This window comes from Rattus norvegicus, chromosome 17 (genome assembly GCF_036323735.1).
Source record: "Rattus norvegicus strain BN/NHsdMcwi chromosome 17, GRCr8, whole genome shotgun sequence".
Classification (NCBI taxonomy): domain Eukaryota; kingdom Metazoa; phylum Chordata; class Mammalia; order Rodentia; family Muridae; genus Rattus; species Rattus norvegicus.
In genome coordinates, this window is record NC_086035.1 from 70,841,249 (window position 1) to 70,858,692 (window position 17,444).

The following is a 17,444-nucleotide window of genomic DNA, read 5'->3' on the forward strand; positions in this document are numbered from 1 at the left end:
TTCCCCTCAAGTGTGCCATTGTCCTTTATCTTTTAAGCAATTTGGGCCTTTTCTAAGTGAGGCCATCCCTTAGTCCGATCCTAGTTCTCAGTGGCTGTCTCTTGCAGGCCTGCAACCAGGATAGGCTCCTGCATAGCCATTTCCCGAGCCACTTTATCTGCTTTGTTACTGCCCAATGCCACTGAATCTCTTCCCTCCTGATATCCTGAGCAATGAATAGTACTCACAGTTGTTGGCTTCACCAGGGCATCCAAGAGATGGCAAAGGCATCTGCGACACTGATGTACTGGGGGGTTGAGGTTCAGCCATCCTAGATGACATTGTGTTGTTCACCATGGCAGCACCCACTTATCTCTGACCTTCATGAAGAGAACTGTTCCCGTCTGTGGACAAGGTAGCCTCGGCTTTCAGCAGGGGTCAATCAGCCAGTCGCAGATGTCTTTCCTCCACCCATGGGCTTCTGCCAGTGCTTGACACTCGTGCTGTGGTGGCTCCAGGTCAGATTGGGCAGCAAGGTGACCATATTGCCCCCAACAGGTGGAGAATCTAGTCCATGGCAGCTGACCAGTGGTCCCATCTTTTGGGACACTCTATTCAAAGGCAAACATCAGCCACTCTATCACAGTTTAAGTCCTGGATTGGGTGATAATTGTTAGTGCCCGGCTGGCAGGAGTGATATGTTCCAAGTAGAACAGCGCTAAGCCATTCATCTCCCAGCATCAGGTACTGGTGCACTGAGACAGGTCTTAAGCTCCGCATACACAGTCTGTAGATATGCATACACATGGCCTCACCCAGCCATTTCAGCCCACGCAAGCCATTTTGGGGAGCAATTTTCTCATGAGCAAGGGATGGGGGCAGTCAGGGATGACTATGAACTAGTGGGTTACCCGGCCCACGCCAAGGTCCACTGTTCTTCGGGCAGTCCATAAGTATTGTTTGTTGCCAGTAGGCCCCTGTACCCAAGGTCTTTGGATACTGGCCCACTGGAGCATAGGAGCACAGGGCATTGGGTCCCTGTATCCATAAAACAACTGGGCAGGCTTCCCTCCTATCTCTGCACATAGCCAGCACTCCAGGACCGAGAGGCTCTCCAGTGTCCCCTCTTGTTCTTTCTGGGGCAGTCCCTGACCCAGTGTCTTTTTTTCCTTTGCATTAGGCACACTGATCTTTAGCCAGGAATTCTCTTCTGTTGCCAGGTATTGTCTTCCTAGGTTCCCTAACTACTGTGGCCAGTATATGTTCCTCTCTTGTCTTTTATCTCTCTTTAGCTCTCTAGCTTCCTCTTCTTTTTGTCTCTTTTCTTCCCTAGCTTTCTGTTCTTTTTACCTTCTTTTCTCTTTCTCTTTGTTTAACCTTACTTTCTCTGTAACTTATACTAACTCTCAGCAACTTAGTTTAACCCTTCAAATTTCTGTAGCTTTCTCTTCATACCCTTTCCTTATCTTAGCCAGATTGGTGGGGCATTTTCCAGCCCCTAGGAGACCCACCCTTGGAGCCTGGGGGCAGACCTGGAGCACTCCCTACCTTCAGGCGTATTGAAGTCAACAGTCAGGAGTCTTCCATCCATGTCTGGAACATTCTTTCTGGCCTCTAGCAGGATTCTGTCTTTCCTCGGTGGTAAAGAAGATCTGTAACAGTTACTAACAAGCATCTCACATGGGATGGTGAGAAAACAAGAAGGGAATCTAGAGGAGAGAGGTCCACTGAAGAGGACACATAGCATTTAGTCACACAGCTAAACCAGGAGGCCTTTTTTTGGACAAAAAGGCCACTGTAAATATAAGCACAAGCTTTGTCTATGAAACAGAAAGGCGAGCAGAGAGGCAGCCTAGCTGTTACCAGCTGTCTCTCTGGGCTTAGATTTTCCCTTAAGGAGTACCTACCTCCCTTCAGTGTCAGCTTGGTGGCTTTGCCTCTCAAGAGAACCAGCCTCCAAATGACACTAGGCTTCTAGTAACAACTAATAACAAAAGGATGGAGAGATGGTTAGAACCTGGGTGCTAGATACTAAGCAGCTGACAAAAGAATTGTAACCAGTTCACCTGGGGCTTTCAGGACTTTAGTAACAGCCCTTTACCAAACTGTCTCAGTGGGCTATAGGCCCATGGAAAAGAAAACATTAATCCTGACTGGCAAAACAAAGTTCTTCACAGTTGTAGATTCTTTGAAACTATTTTAGGGGCTCTTTTTGTCCCCCAACCTGGGGCATTTTAACCATAGGGGCAGGAACTGGCTGCTGTGGGGATAGGACCAAAGGCACTCTCCATGTTAATGATGATCAGCGAGAAAAGTAATTTAATGTTGGAGACTGACTCCTCCCTTGGAATAAGGACAGGAGATAAGGCAGGCTTCCTTAAAGAACTTCTCTTAATGAGCGCTCTCCTTCTGTGAGCAAATGTCAGAAATTCCTTTCTTGTTTTCCTTATAGTCCTCTCCCACCTCGCTCTCAGCCTTTTTAGATAGTTCTTCCCTTAGCATTTCTAACACCGCCTGTCCCTTTTTTTATAGCCTGTTGACAGCATTTCTGATCTTTTAGGCAGCTACGCACTAAGTGCCATACCGGCTGAAACTCCGCCTTTAAGATTCCTTACTCCCAAGGAAAATTTAAATCTTTCCCAGTTCATCACAGCTGGCTGCGAGCATAAGCACAGATAAAACACTATGTTTTTGTTTTGTTTTTCTTTCCTTTTTTCAGAGCTGGGGACCGAACCCAGGGCCTTGCGCTTGCTAGGCAAGAGCTCTACCACTGAGCTAAATCCCCAACCCCCAAAACACTATGTTTTAAAAATTAACTTTGGCTATCAACCAACACACTGCCACTAGAGCGGGGTCTACAAAATTAAGTTTCTTACTCACTAAGCATTAAGGGGACCAAGTAAAACTCTTCGACGAACAAAGCAAACAGTTTCATGATTTCAAACACAGTCGTCGGTCCAAGATTTTAAACACAGTCGTCAGTCCAAATTCAAACACGAAACAAAAGTCAAAAAGACACTAACAGACACAACACGTCCAGAAAACCACAGTCAGGTCACAAAGAAGACAAACAATTCCAACAATCAAACAAGTAACAAGCAGACGCACCGCGCGGCTTCAGTACCAAAGTGAAACCAAAAATTCAGACGGTGTCAGCGAGGGTCTTGGATCCTCTACTCCAATAAAATTCAGACAGAGTCATCAAGGGTGCGGATCCCTCCGAAAACGGACGGAGGTGCCACGGATCCGGATCTCCCTCTCCTCCAACCACCCTTGGAACGTCTTCCAGGGCTGCGGGGGAGAAGTCCGAGCTTGTCAGCTCCTTCTCTGGCCCGCCCAGATAGTCCCCAGATCTGAGCCTATTGATCGATCGTTCACAGGACAAGACACAACAGACAAGACAAACGCTGGCCGGCTTACCTCCCGGTGGGTGGTCGGTGATCTCTGGGCGGAGGGTCTCCAAATCCCGGGGCGAGCCCCCATAAAGAAAGACCCCCGGAGAGGACCTTTCCCTCAGGAGGAGTCCCAAGCACCCAATGACCGATCTGAGTCCACTCGGATGCAGTCAGCAAGAGGGTTTATTGGAAAACACAGGTACCTGCGGGCACACAGTCTCTTCGGAGGACTTGCGCCTGGATGAGTTTTAATGATGAAAATTGATTTTATTTGATATTAGAATGGCTACTCCAGGTTGCTTCTTCCAACCATTTGCTTGGAAAGTTGTTTTCCAGCCTTTCACTCTGATGTAGTGTCTGTCTTTGTCTCTGAGGTGTGTTTCCTGTAGGCAGCAGAATGCAGGGTCCTCGATGCATATCCAGTTTGTTAATCTATGTCTTTTTATTGGGGAGTTGAGGCCATTGATGTTGAGAGATATTAAGGAATAGTGATTATTCCTTCCTCTTATATTCATATTTGGATATGAGGTTATGTTTGTGTGGTTTTCTTCTCTTTGTTTTGTTGCCAAGACGATTAGTTTCTTGCTTCTTCTAGGGTATAGCTTGCCTCCTTATGTTGGGCTTTACCATTTATTATTCTTTGTAGTGCTGGATTTGTAGAAAGATATTGTGTAAATTTGGTTTTGTCATGGGATATTTTGGTTTCGCCATCTATGTTAATTGAGAGTTTTGCAGGATACAGTAACCTGGGCTGGCATTTGTGTTCTCTTAGGGTCTATATGATATCTGTCCAGGATCTTCTAGCTTTCATAGTCTCTGGCGAAATGTCTGGTGTGATTCTGATAGGTCTGCCTTTATATGTTACTTGACCTTTTTCCCTTACTGCTTTTAATATTCTTTCTTTATTTTGTGCGTTTGATATTTTGACTATTATGTGACGGGAGGTGTTTCTTTTCTGGTCCAATCTATTTGGAGTTCTGTAGGCTTCTTGCATGCCTATGGGTATCTCTTTTTTTAGGTTAGGGAAGTTTTCTTCTATGATTTTGTTGAAGATATTTACTGGTCCTTTGAGCTGGGAGTCTTCACTCTCTTCTATACCTATTATCCTTAGGTTTGATCTTCTCATTGTGTCCTGGATTTCCTGTATGTTTTGGAGCAGTAGCTTTTTCCGCTTTACATTATCTTTGACAGTTGAGTCGATGATTTCTATGGAATCTTCTGCTCCTGAGATTCTCTCTTCCATCTCTTGTATTCTCTTGGTGAAGATTGTATCTACGGCTCCTTGTCTCTTCTTTTGGATTTCTATATCCAGGGTTGTTTCCATGCGTTCTTTCTTGATTGCTTCTATTTCCATTTTTAATTCCTTCAACTGTTTGATTGTGTTTTCCTGGAATTCTTTCAGGGATTTTTGTGATTCCGCTCTGTAGGCTTCTACGTGTTTATGTTTTCCTGTGTTTCTCTAAGGGAGTTCTTCACGTCTTTCTTGAAGTCCTCCAGCATCATGATCAAATATGATTTTGAAACTAGATCTTGCTTTTCTGGTGTGTTTGGATATTCCGTGTTTGCTTTGGTGGGAGAATTGGGTTCCGATGATGCCATGTAGTCTTGGTTTCTGTTGCTTGGATTCCTGCGTTTGCCTCTTGCCATCAGATTATCTCTAGTGTTACTTTGTTCTGCTATTTCTGACAGTGGCTAGACTGTCCTATAAGCCTGTGTGTCAGGAGTGCTGTAGACCTATTTTCCTGTTTTCTTTCAGCCAGTTATGGGGACAGAGTGTTCTGCTTTCGGGTGTGTAGTTTTTCCTCTCTACAGGTCTTCAGCTGTTCCTGTGGTCCTGTGTCCTGAGTTCACCAGGCAGGTGGCTTGGAGCAGGAAGGTTTGTCTTACCTGTGGTCCAGAGGCTCAAGTTTGCTCGTGGGGTGCTACCTATGAGCTCTCCGCGGGGAAGCCACTAGGAAGATCTGTGCCGCCCCTTCCGGGAGCTTCCGTGCACCAGATTTCCAGATGGCATTTGGTGTTTTCCTCTGGAATCAGTAATGTGGGCAGAGTGCAGTCTCTTCTGGCTTCCCAGGCATGTCTGCCTCTCAGTAGCTTTAGCTCTCCCTCCCATGGGATTTGGGTGCAGAGAAATGTTTATCTAGTCAGTCCCTTCAGGTTCCGGCAGTGTCTCGGGCACAGGGGACCTGCTGCTCCAGTGCCCTTATCTATGGGATCCCAGAAGCCATATACAGTTTCCTCTTGGGCCAGGGATGTGGGCAGGGGTGGGCAGTGTTGGTGGTCTCTTCTGCTCTGCAGTCACAGGAGTGCCCACCTGTCCAGGTGGTGAGGTCTCTCTCCCAAGGGGTTTGGGAGCAGCGAGGTGCTGCGGGCAGGGATCCGCGGGTATGGGGCTCCCGCTAGAAACTGGAAGTGTGATAGTACCATGGATTAACGCTTGCCCATGGTATAGCTCTCAAGTTGTGCAGGGTATTCTTTGGCCATTCTCTCAGTCTTTGTTCCACCTTTGTCCCTGCATTTCTTGTAGACTGGACAAATTTTGGTTCAAAACATATGTGGGTGATTTGTGTCCCTGTCACTTTAAGTTATCAATTGAAGAGTCTCTGTTCTTTATGTTTATATAGCATGCAGTAGCTCATTATTTTCAGTGATGCATGATCAAGTAGAGGCTTCATCATAGCCAAATGAAAATAAGTGTCTTCAGTATTACAATTATTCAACCAATCTCTTCTCTAATAATATATAATATGTGAGATGAAGAAGAGAAAACCACAGAAAACAAATGCTTTATAAGTATACAGTATGTTATTTGAAGTTCATCTTTCATATGAAAATGAAGGACCTCTCTTCTTATATGTGGAATACTGCTTATAATTTCTGATTCCTCCCTTCTGTTGGCTGTCCAGTAGACAGACAATCATAGTATTTAAAAAGTAGGCACACACCGGTGCTGTGAACCATTAGCCAGACAATAGCACTGATTAATCATTAGCTGGAAGAAAAGATGGTTAATATTAGCCAATGAGTAGTGATGGCTAACTTTTAGAAATGGAATGTTACTCATTAAGCATTAGACTGGAAGTTGATATATGACATTTACTCACTTCCCCTTCATGGAAACAGAAGACTCAGTACACGCTTAGGCAGGGGAGGGAGAGACAATGAGTTCCAAACATCACTGTGTCAAACTAAACGATGGCCACTTCATTCCTGCCCTGGGCTTTGGCACCAGTATACCCAACGAGGTAAGAATACTGGATTCTCAGTATCTCCATATTAGAGCTGGGCCATGTACAAGAGAGCAGATTCTGAGGTTTGCCCTGATCAGGGTCTGATTGTGTCCTGCTTGTTGATTATTCTTGTTAAGTAGAAGATATAACAGCAGCTACAAATGGTGGACAGGAGACTGAGCTGTATCCCTAGGTAGGGAGTATCAGGATTCAGGCAGAAGAACAGGGTCTACATTCATGTCTGCTCTTCTCTAAGGAAAGATTCCTTCAGCTCCTTCAGTCCTTCCCATAGCACTTCCATTCAAGTCCTTGGGCTCAAACCCATAGTTGTGAGTCCATGCATCTATATTGCTCAGGTGCTGGTACAACATCTCAGAGAGTCAATTAACTCCCAATTATGGGAGTCAGTTGTGAGTATCTGCATCTATATTGCTCAGGTGCTGGTAGATCCTCTCAGGGAACAGTCATATCAGGCTCCTGTCAGCAAGTACTTCTTGGCATCAGCAATAGCATGGTGGTTTGGTGTCTGGGACTGTAGAGATGATAATCATGTCTTTTTAAGACAGGTAATCTTTGGTTTAAGATGCTGACACTGCAAATGAAGAATGTCCAGCATGAAGTACACAAGTTAATTTGAATACGGATATATTCTTTGGAGAGGTTTTTTTTTATGCCTGGATTTATGTCTGTCTGACAAACCAAAGGGATATATAGAAACACTGACATAGGACATTTTTTTCTGTCCAAGACCCTCTTATTAACCTGGCCTTCTTGGAATCTGTGATCTTTGCTTTCTCATCCCTTTGTAACAGAGTCTTAGCTGGGAGCAAGAAGGAGTGTCTGGGTAATTGTGTCCTGCCCCAAGCAGGCTTCCTTGTGTTCAGTTTGCTGAGTCATCCTGCTACATACGTTTAGTGTGACTTTCTAGCAGGCCACTGAACTCAGGGTGAGCATCCATCCGTTCGAGTAAGTAGACAGGATTGCACAGGTATAAGGAGGTTCTTGGATGCAAAAGTCTTGCATTAATTAAGAAAGACCCCATGAAAGCAATTTTGCCTCATTAGCTTGAACATGGGACAAATTATGGGTAAACATTGGTTCTGTAAAGATACTTTTCTGTGACAATTACAATATCTTTGGAGATTTCATTGTTGTTTTATAGAATAGGATGTGGGAATGAAAGATTGGGGTACTAGGCTCTTCCTAGTCATCTTAGGAAGACTTTAAAAGACAAAGTTCTTTCTAGTATAACAAGCTCCCATCTTGGCTCGCTTTGAACTATCTCTCAGAACATGCATCTCTAAATACATGCTCCGGTTCCTCCCTAGGTTCCCAAGAGTAAGTCACTGGAGGCTGTACACCTGGCTATAGATGCTGGGTACCACCATATTGATACGGCCTCTGCATACCAAATAGAAGAGGAGATAGGACAGGCCATTCAAAGCAAGATTAAAGCTGGGGTTGTAAAGAGAGAAGATATGTTCATCACTACAAAGGTATAGTATGCAAGTATGCAGATGATTAAAACATAGTAAAACAGAGGAAATTATATTACCAAATCAGAAGTTGGTTAAAGATGTCAATTCCATACATGGGTAAAGGAAAGAGAAGGCAGATTTAACTCTATATAAAATTAATTTGGTTATTTGATATTATTTTATTAGTATAGATTTTATTTCTTAAGTAATTTTTACATTGTTTAATAAATGAGCAAACATTAACCCTAAAATTGTAGCTGAGTTCTCATTGCTATGGAAGAGTCAACACTGAGTTTACAGGAATGCTTATAAATTTCATTCAAATACAGAAAATATTTCAGCATTAGGATAAATGACTATGCATATTCAGGTGATCTATTAATCTAGTACAACTTCCATTCTTCCACATCTGTAGCTTTGGTGTACTTGCTTTCGACCAGAGCTGGTCAAGCCTGCTTTGGAAAAATCACTGAAAAATCTTCAACTGGATTATGCCGATCTTTACATTATGCATTACCCAGTGCCAATGAAGGTAGGTGATTGCAATTGTCAAATGTACACATCTTTTCAGAAGGACAGGAATATCATCTTTATGAATGATTGAGATAAATTTCTTTTATAATATTATACAAAGTTAACTTATGGGCCACTAAACCTCCACAAAGTATATATTGGATTATGAAATGAGTTGCCAAAGCAATGTCCAAAATCACAGATTAAAAGGAACTTCCAGGAAAACTTATATTACACATCATTTGCGTTTGCATTACTAGATGTTTGCTTAGATCCTGTCCCTGTTTTCCCTCTTGGTGGTGAAAGTGGCTTCAAGACAGTTTCAGCTTCAAGGTCATTAACACTTAGTAGCTTTTTGGCATCTGCTCTTACTAAAATCTATCTTGTGTAAGGTCCCAATTGGCCATCCTTGGCTCACAATGCCTCTCTCTCAAAACATGTGTACTCATGATTATTATTAATTCTGGGTCAGAAGTGACATAAATTCTTGCTGTATTTCAATGCTCTGCAATGACTGGGTTTCCCAGGGAACATGAAGTCTTTTCTTTTTCTAAAGGAAAGAAGAGACAAACCAAATAGGAGGTGTCATTCAGGTGTTCAAAAATATTATTTATGTGTAGACATAATATGTGTCTGTGTGTGTGTGTGCGTGTGTGTGTGTGTGTGTGTGTGTGTGTGTAAAACAATTAAAGAAAGAGAGGTCCTGGGTTTGATAGACAATAAGGACATGCATGGAAGGGATTGGAGGGCAGAAAGGGAAGAAGAGAAATGATTAACTATATTATAATTTCAAAAATAAAATTCTTATAAGAAAGAAAACATTTCATTATTGATTCAATTAATAGAAGTGAATGCAGCAGACCAGGCTTCCAAAGATAATGCAACTCTACGTGCATATCAGTGTTTAACACAGTGTACAGACTGGTGCCTCACTCACTTATGGCTGCTTACTGTCTTATTTCCAAGATATTCTTTAAAATTTTTAAAAAATATATTTTAGTTTATTGTGAATGGGTGTTTTACTTGTATGTATTTCTGTTTGCTATGTGCATGCCTGGTATGTGAAAGCCAGAAGAGGGCACTAGGTCCCATGGGAGTGGAATGATAGATGGTTGTGACCAACTATGTAGGTTCTGGAAATAAAACCCAGGTCCTCTGAAAGAGTAGCCAGTGGTCACTGGACTATCTCTCCAGCTGCTCCAAGAGAGTCTCGAACACATTACTGTAGACAAGATACATGTTTTGTGAGATTGTTTTAAGGTTGCTTCTCTTTCAGTCAGGGGATAAATATCTTCCAGTAGATGACAAAGGAAAATGGCTATTGGACACTGTGGATTTCTGTGACACATGGGAGGTGAGTACTTTTTGAAACAACAGTAAAACAAGTAGACGTAGGGAGAATCAGCTCATTTTTCCCTTGGGAGTATTAATTCATTTTTACTCATAAATATTTTGTGGAGTAGAAGTAGGGGAATGCATTCCTAAAATGTAAGGGGGTGAAATGAAGAAGGGCAAAGGACAAGAGACATATGGGTATTTTGCCACCTTATATGCTAATAACCATGAAGTCTAGAGATATTGTAGAAACTCCTCTTTCGATGACACCTTCTGCTTCATTATCACCCTATCTTGACCTCTTTGGATTTAAATCCACTGATCACCTGGGCAATACCCTCCTCCCAGCATTAGTGCCTGTGATCAACTTAGGGTCTTTTCTCACTGGCAAGTGTTCTACCACTGAATCTTATGTCTAAGTCTGGATAATTTTTCCTGTATCTGGTCAACATTCTCTTTATATCCACATGGTCAATCATAGGGATGACCATTTATGCCCCTTCTCCTCACCAGATGTTGGAGAAGTGTAAGGATGCAGGGTTGGTCAAGTCCATTGGGGTGTCCAACTTTAACCACAAGCAGCTGGAGCGACTCCTAAACAAGCCAGGACTGAAGTACAAACCTGTCTGCAACCAGGTGAGGATCCACATCCCCTCTCCATCCCGCAGGCTTTTCCTCACTTCTGTACTAAGAAGCCCACTTAGTTGCCTTCTGTCCAAGGGTCCATCTTGTGCAAAAAGACTTCTAAGAGCAGCCTCGTTGTTTTGAAGCCATGGGGAATTCTGACTTTAACCTTGGACTCTTAGAGTATTGGTGAGAAGTAAGACTTACAATGATGCCCAACTAATGTGGAGATTTAGTCTTGGTCCATCAGGCAGAAGTCGAGCGTGGGGAAAGTGAACTTCTCCCTGAAATAAGAATAACGAGTAGACGCTGGATAATTTATTGAAAAAAATGGGGAAAACAAAAATTAGTTAGTGGCCAGGACTCGCATAGAATTTATGCTTCTTGCCATCTTATTATGGTCCATCCTCAGGATTTAATAGGCTTGTATCTTTACACAATGATCTTTCTTGCTATCCACTAACTGTTGCTTTTGACACAAAAACTTGCCCACTCAAATGTTATCAGAAGAATGCTCCCAAATTAGTTCTGTCCTTCAAGAAAATTTTGTACTAGTTTGACCTGTTTAATTCCTGTGTTAAATTACATAAAATTTTCCTTATTTTACTTTACTAACTTTGGCATTTTTATTCATCATAATATGAGCATTTGATAAAGTCCGATGTCTTTTCATCACATTCTATCATAGGTTGAATGTCATCTTTATATGAACCAGAGTAAGCTACTGGACTACTGCAAGTCAAAAGACATTGTTCTCGTTGCTTATGGTGCTCTGGGAACCCAACGATATAAAGAATGGTAATCAGTTTCAAACAGGAAATCTGAAGGAAGACTGTTAATTAGTACCCCAACACTCAGTTCCCAGGGAGATGGGGATCTTTCTTTAGAAAAACCTGGTGAAGCAGTTTCTTAGTTTCTTTTCCTGTTGCTGTAATAAAATACTCTGACAAAAGCTACTTAAGGGAGAAAGAACTTATTATGATTCACAATTCAAGGGCACAAACCACAAAGCTTGGAAGTCAAGGGGTCAGGAGCTTGAAACAGGTGACCACTTCTCCTTAATATCAAGAAGCAAGGAATAATGAACACCAAGACTCACTATCACTTTCTCCCTTTATACAGTCTGGGATCCCCTGCTCAGGGAAACAGTCCCAGGCAAAATTAATATGAGTCTTCCCATATCAGTTTTTCATAACTCTCACACAGGAATTCTAGAGGCTAATCTTCTAGGTGATTCTAGATTTTCTCCAGTTGACAAAGATAGACATAACCATATGTATAACCATCATTCCCAGGCTATAATGGGCCATCTACTGTGGTTTGAAGTACTCTAACATAACCAAATGCTTGGCCTCATGAGATCATTCCTACTTTCCTTCTAGGGTGGACCAGAATTCCCCAGTTCTCTTGGATGATCCAGTTCTTTGTGATGTGGCTAAAAAGAACAAGCGAAGCCCTGCCCTGATTGCCCTTCGATACCTGGTTCAGCGTGAGGTGGTGCCCCTTGCCCAGAGTTTCAAAGAGAATGAGATGAGAGAGAATTTGCAGGTGATGAGCTCTGTTCCTTAGGGTTCTTAAACAGGATCTTCTATATTCTTGCTTCCTTCAAATCTATCAATTTCTGATGTCAAGCCTGTATTCCTAGCATTTCCTAGGCATGTGAGTTCTCAAGTGCATTGAGAAATCTTTTGTTATGAGAAATCTGATGTCTGTGACATAAAGTCACCATGGCTTGACAGATTTTGTGTTGGAAATAATATAGATTTTGGTTTGCATTATCAAACAAGTAATGTCTAACCCTTCCACATGGACTTCTTTATTTTCTGACAAAACGGACTTTGACTCGGTAATTTTCATTCCAGGAATTTCTATGGTGTTTATATTATTTCCCTCCATAGTCAAATAATCTAATATTCATACACATGCATATATACATGCATGTATACATGCATGCATACATATATGCTGATCAATTGTGTATTCCTGTCAAACTCATTTACCTAGGTTATTCTTTTAAAATGTCAAAGAAGTATATTTTATTATAACATATTAGCAGTTACTATAAAAATTATTTTACCTAGAAATTTAATTTATAGAACTTTTATTTACTTTAGTATTCATTAATTTAATAGTTTGCCTTACTTTAGCCTGAACTAGTGAAAATTATCTGTCTACACTAAGTCCCTTCACATATCTTTGAGGAACGATTATACATGTTTCTGGTATGATGAGTCCTCTCAAACTCAGATGACTGACTGAGCTCTTCCTTGGTTTCATATAGGCTTCATGTGACTGACATGTTTCCCAGAGTTTACTCCTGCACTTACCTCTAAACCAAGGCAATGAGAAACCGTTTATGACAAATACAGTGTTGATCCATCATGAGGTCTGTAAAGTTCAAATGTCCAGTGCAAGTCACACAGCAGACAGGAAGGATTCAAGGGGTAGGAATAGACACCATGTCTGTTGCTGAAGGAGATAGAATACTTCAATGGTGTGCCGACCACAACTGTGGATTATAATCAGTCTGCTGCATTTGTAGTCTCAATGGTATTTATTATGTAATTCAGAAGTGGTGGCTGGATTATCTTCTTCCAAGTTTTTATTATTTTTGATTTCTTCTCATGAACAAAGAGGACTTACTAAAGCCTTCATACATTTACTTCCTGTTTGAGATCACATCCTTTCTCTTGTTAGACAAATGAGTCTACTTCAGTATTTTACCAAGGGTTTGTTAATTCCCCCAAAACTATTCTCTAGAACGCAGTTGTGATGAGTTGTGAAATATAAACTCATATATAAATGTAATTTTTAAAGAACTCATGTAGAGTAATTACATGAGTGAGTTCTTTTCTCTGTTCAATTATTTTATTTACTCTCACCCAGTACCCACATTGTGCTTGTAGTAGATTTATCAGTTCTTAAACTGTTGACAAATTTCCTTGTACCGATCTGCAGTTTCTCTGCCTCCATATTGTTAAAATACCAAAAGACTTAACATTGTGTGTGTTTTAAGATGTGAGTATATGTTGAATATCACTTTAAAGTTAAAACATCTCATCTTTTTTCATTATTTTTGACTATTTAATTTATTTACATTTCAAATGGTATGCCCTTTTCTGGTTTCCCCTCCACAAACACCCTATTCCCTCCTACCTTCTCCATGCCTCTATGACAGTGCTCCCCCACCTACCAACACTCTCCTGCCTCAGTGCCCTAGCATTACCATGGGTCATGTAGTCTCCACAGGACAAAGAGGCTCCTCTCCCAGTGATACCCAATAGGCAATCCTCCACTACATATCCAACTGGAGCCATAAATATCTCAAATATATCTGAGATAACAAAACACTGAGGATAGCAAAAACCATTCTCAAAAATAAAAGAACTTCTGTGGGAATCACCATCCCTGACCTCATGCTATGCTGCTGCAGAGCAAGAGTGATAAAAACTGCAAGGTATTGGTACAGACACAGGCAGGTAGATCAATGGAATAGATTTGAAGATCCAGAAACAAACCCACACACCTTTGGTCATTTGATCTTTGACAAAGGAGCCAAAACCATCTAGTGGAAAAAAGACACCATTTACAACAAATGGTGCTGGTTCAACTGGTGGTCCCAATGTAGAAGAATGCAAATCAATCCAATCTTATCTCCTTGTACAAAGCTCAAGTCCACACGATTCAAGGACCTCCACATAAATCCAGATGCAATGAATCTAATAGAGGAGACCTTGGGAAAGAACCTCAAACATATTGATGTGTTGGGGGTGGGGGATGGAGTAATTTCCTGAACAGAACACCAATGGTTTATGCTGTAATATCAACAGTAACGTTTTTAAAAGCCTGCTTATTCATTCATTTTGATGTCTTAACTTGCATAATATGGAAAAAGCATTGTTTACATTTTAATTATTTATTGATGAATTACAGAAATCTAACTCCCCATTCAAGACACTGATTTGTATGTGGAATTTCAAAAATTTCCTCTAAATATGTTGGAAACTATGTATAATAGTCTTTTTATGTTATCTACTTTTCTTTCCAAGCTACTCTCGAGATCATCTCTTGTCTGTGGTGTTATGCAAGTTTAATATCTCTGAAAAGCAATTTCTTTCATTTTTACTTGGTATTGATTAACCATGAATGTTTTGGTAAACCATGTTCATCTTTTTTAGAAATGTACTAATTACATTGCCCTTGAGACATAATATGTGTATCATTCAAGTGCTAAAATATTTGTACTTTTCTGGCAGGTTTTTGAATTTCAGTTGTCTCCTGAGGACATGAAAACACTAGATGGCCTGAACAAAAATTTTCGATATCTTTCAGCAGAGTTGTAAGTAATGTTGAGGAACACCTCAGCTCAATGTGTTTCACTTCAAGTAGTTTCTTCCCTCTTCCATTCATCCCGGTGCAGAAACTAAATGCCCTATTTTCAGCACATTTCCCATGGAGATAGTTAATAAAATATTTGTTTCTGGGTTTCTGAAATGCAGACATGACAGCACAAAACACAGAGAAGGTTTTGAAAGTCATATTCAAAAGTAAGAAGAGAACCTTCCAGAAAAAGTTTAAGAGCTTAAAAAGCCACATGAAGATCTTAACAAGATTTTATACAGGATGCAGGCTTGTTGCAGAGTACTGGATCATGCTTTGAACCCCAAGTTTGAGTTGTTTACTGAAAAATCACCCACCTTTAATCCGAGAACTTTCTGCTCACTGTAAACCAAATTAAATAAAGTCAACCATAGGTCAAGTGGTAGAGCCAGCAACTAGTTGACAGGGAGTCAATCTGAGAGTTCAGGGTTCAATCCCCATGTGGGGCACCCAAATACTGTTTTTTAACAAAATCTCCATCTTTCAGTTTACCAATGAAGACTTGGGAGCTGTAAGCTGGAGTGAAATTCTGCTAACTCAGAGAAGCAGAGCAAGCATCCAGCTGACCTTCCTCCTCAGCTGATGCCTCAAAAGGAAGATTTCCTTGATGCTGTATCAAAAGTCACTCAAACTGAATGTCCTTTCGCTTCCACTTCCTGTGTATCTCTCTATCTATCCTCTTGATTTCCTCTTACTCTCTATGGTTTTTTCTATGTTCACTTCCTTTCAGCAAGTTGTTTGCTCAACCTTCTGACCTATGGTTGGTTTTATTTAATTCTCTTTAAAATAAGCAGAAAGTTCTTGGTTTAATGTAGTGCTAGAGTTGAGCCTCATCGGAACTAAAAAACTGTATTTCCAGTGAACAACAAAATTGCGGGATTCACAGTATGATAAAGTAATCTGCAACATAGATTATGAATGATGACAAACATAGAATGCACATACATGTATACACATGTGCATATGTGCATATTTATCTCAACCTGTTATCTATCATCTATGTAGCATTGTTTATCTACTTATCTGTATATCTATATTCTACCTATCTTCTGCTTATGAACATTTATTCTCAGTAGAAATAACTATGATATTTTTTATATCTACAATATAAAATTGGTGTGTATGTTTATTATCATTAGTAATGTATATGTTACTATAGAGCAGAATAGAGGCACAGGAGAGATGTAACTCAGTGATTGAATCAATGTTATTCATAATAAATGTGTGTTCTCAAATTTCACAAAATAATAATTTTTACCACTGCATTTTTTGTATTGTTAGTCACATGTATAGCAGTTTACCCATTTTGCTGATAGTTCCTTGGACTTGCGAGCCCATTGTTTTTACAGACATTCTTTTTCTAACTCAATCTAATACAATACATTGTAGATGATGGACGTGAGTGAATCATTCATGGATTAATGAGAGTTAGATGGAAGTGAAAACGGTAGGCTTCAATGTGTTCGTTAGGATATTTTTGTATTGAACTAAAGATGACATAATGCTTTTCTCCTAAAGTTGAAAAAATTTTGGCAGTTCTTTGTTTGATTGATACATAAAGGAAACTAAGGGAGATGAGTATTTATGGACACTGGTCTTTGTGTTTTCTGTTCTACGTGAAGGGACATAATTTAAAAATATATAGATAGATAGTATTTTGAAACATTTTTGGTGAAACATTGTAAATGACTTGAGACTCTCTTATTCTACATCTAATCAGAGAATGAAATGATTAGCTCTCACCTTGATTGTGGCTGCCCAGCTGTCACATTGTTACACTGCAGATACAAACCATGGGGCTCATGTTTGTCTTCTTTCCTATTTAGTCTTGCTGGCCACCCAGAATATCCATTTTCAGAAGAATATTAACATGGGGAGCTAATTATGATTTCTGCCTGACATCCCTGTATATGGACAGTGATGCTGATGATGTAGCCTAGATGCTGCTGGATGGACATATTGCTTCAGATCAACCTGGACGGCTCAGCAACTCACATTCAACTGAAGCTCCAGCTAATGGACTCAAAGAAAAGGAAAATAATTTTGATGATGCCTTGAAATATAAAATTTTCTCTTCAAAAATTATTTTCCTTGTTTTTTTTTTGTTTTTGTTTTAGTTATGTTTCTCAGGTCATATGACACAAAAGTTGGTGGTGTTTGTATAACGATTCCCATTTTATAAACATTTCAGTATTGGGATAGGTGGTGTTTTCATTTCAGTGAATGGCTGAATAACATTTTATGAGTCAGCAGTCCTCAATGATTCAATGAGAACACACTGCACATAGTCCAAGACTCTCAAAGTCCAAGACTCCCAGTCTGGAAGGTCAGGTACACTTGGCAAGGTTAACCAACTGTAGCTGCTTAGCATTAGGGTCTTAGAGCTGAACAGAGAAATTCATGAGATAATTTAGGCTAAAGAGAGGGCATGAGAAATAGCCCAGTAGGATCAATAAACCTCAAAATGGGAGACTTCATGAGGAGAGAGTTGATCATAGTTCTACCTAGAAATG

General features: G+C 40.5%; 1 protein-coding gene across 1 annotated transcript; it reads left to right on the forward strand.

Moving 5' to 3' along the window:
- The first annotated feature begins 6,505 nt into the window (after nucleotides 1–6,505).
- Akr1c12l1 (aldo-keto reductase family 1, member C12-like 1) lies at nucleotides 6,506–17,016 on the forward strand. Its single transcript, NM_001135744.1, has 9 exons — nucleotides 6,506–6,616; nucleotides 7,930–8,097; nucleotides 8,495–8,611; nucleotides 9,869–9,946; nucleotides 10,441–10,563; nucleotides 11,240–11,349; nucleotides 11,934–12,099; nucleotides 14,808–14,890; nucleotides 16,758–17,016. Exons 1-9 carry the CDS (start codon nucleotides 6,533–6,535, stop codon nucleotides 16,798–16,800), a joined length of 972 nt encoding a protein of 323 aa, NP_001129216.1. The 5' UTR covers nucleotides 6,506–6,532; the 3' UTR covers nucleotides 16,801–17,016.
- The last annotated feature ends 428 nt before the right edge of the window (nucleotides 17,017–17,444 follow it).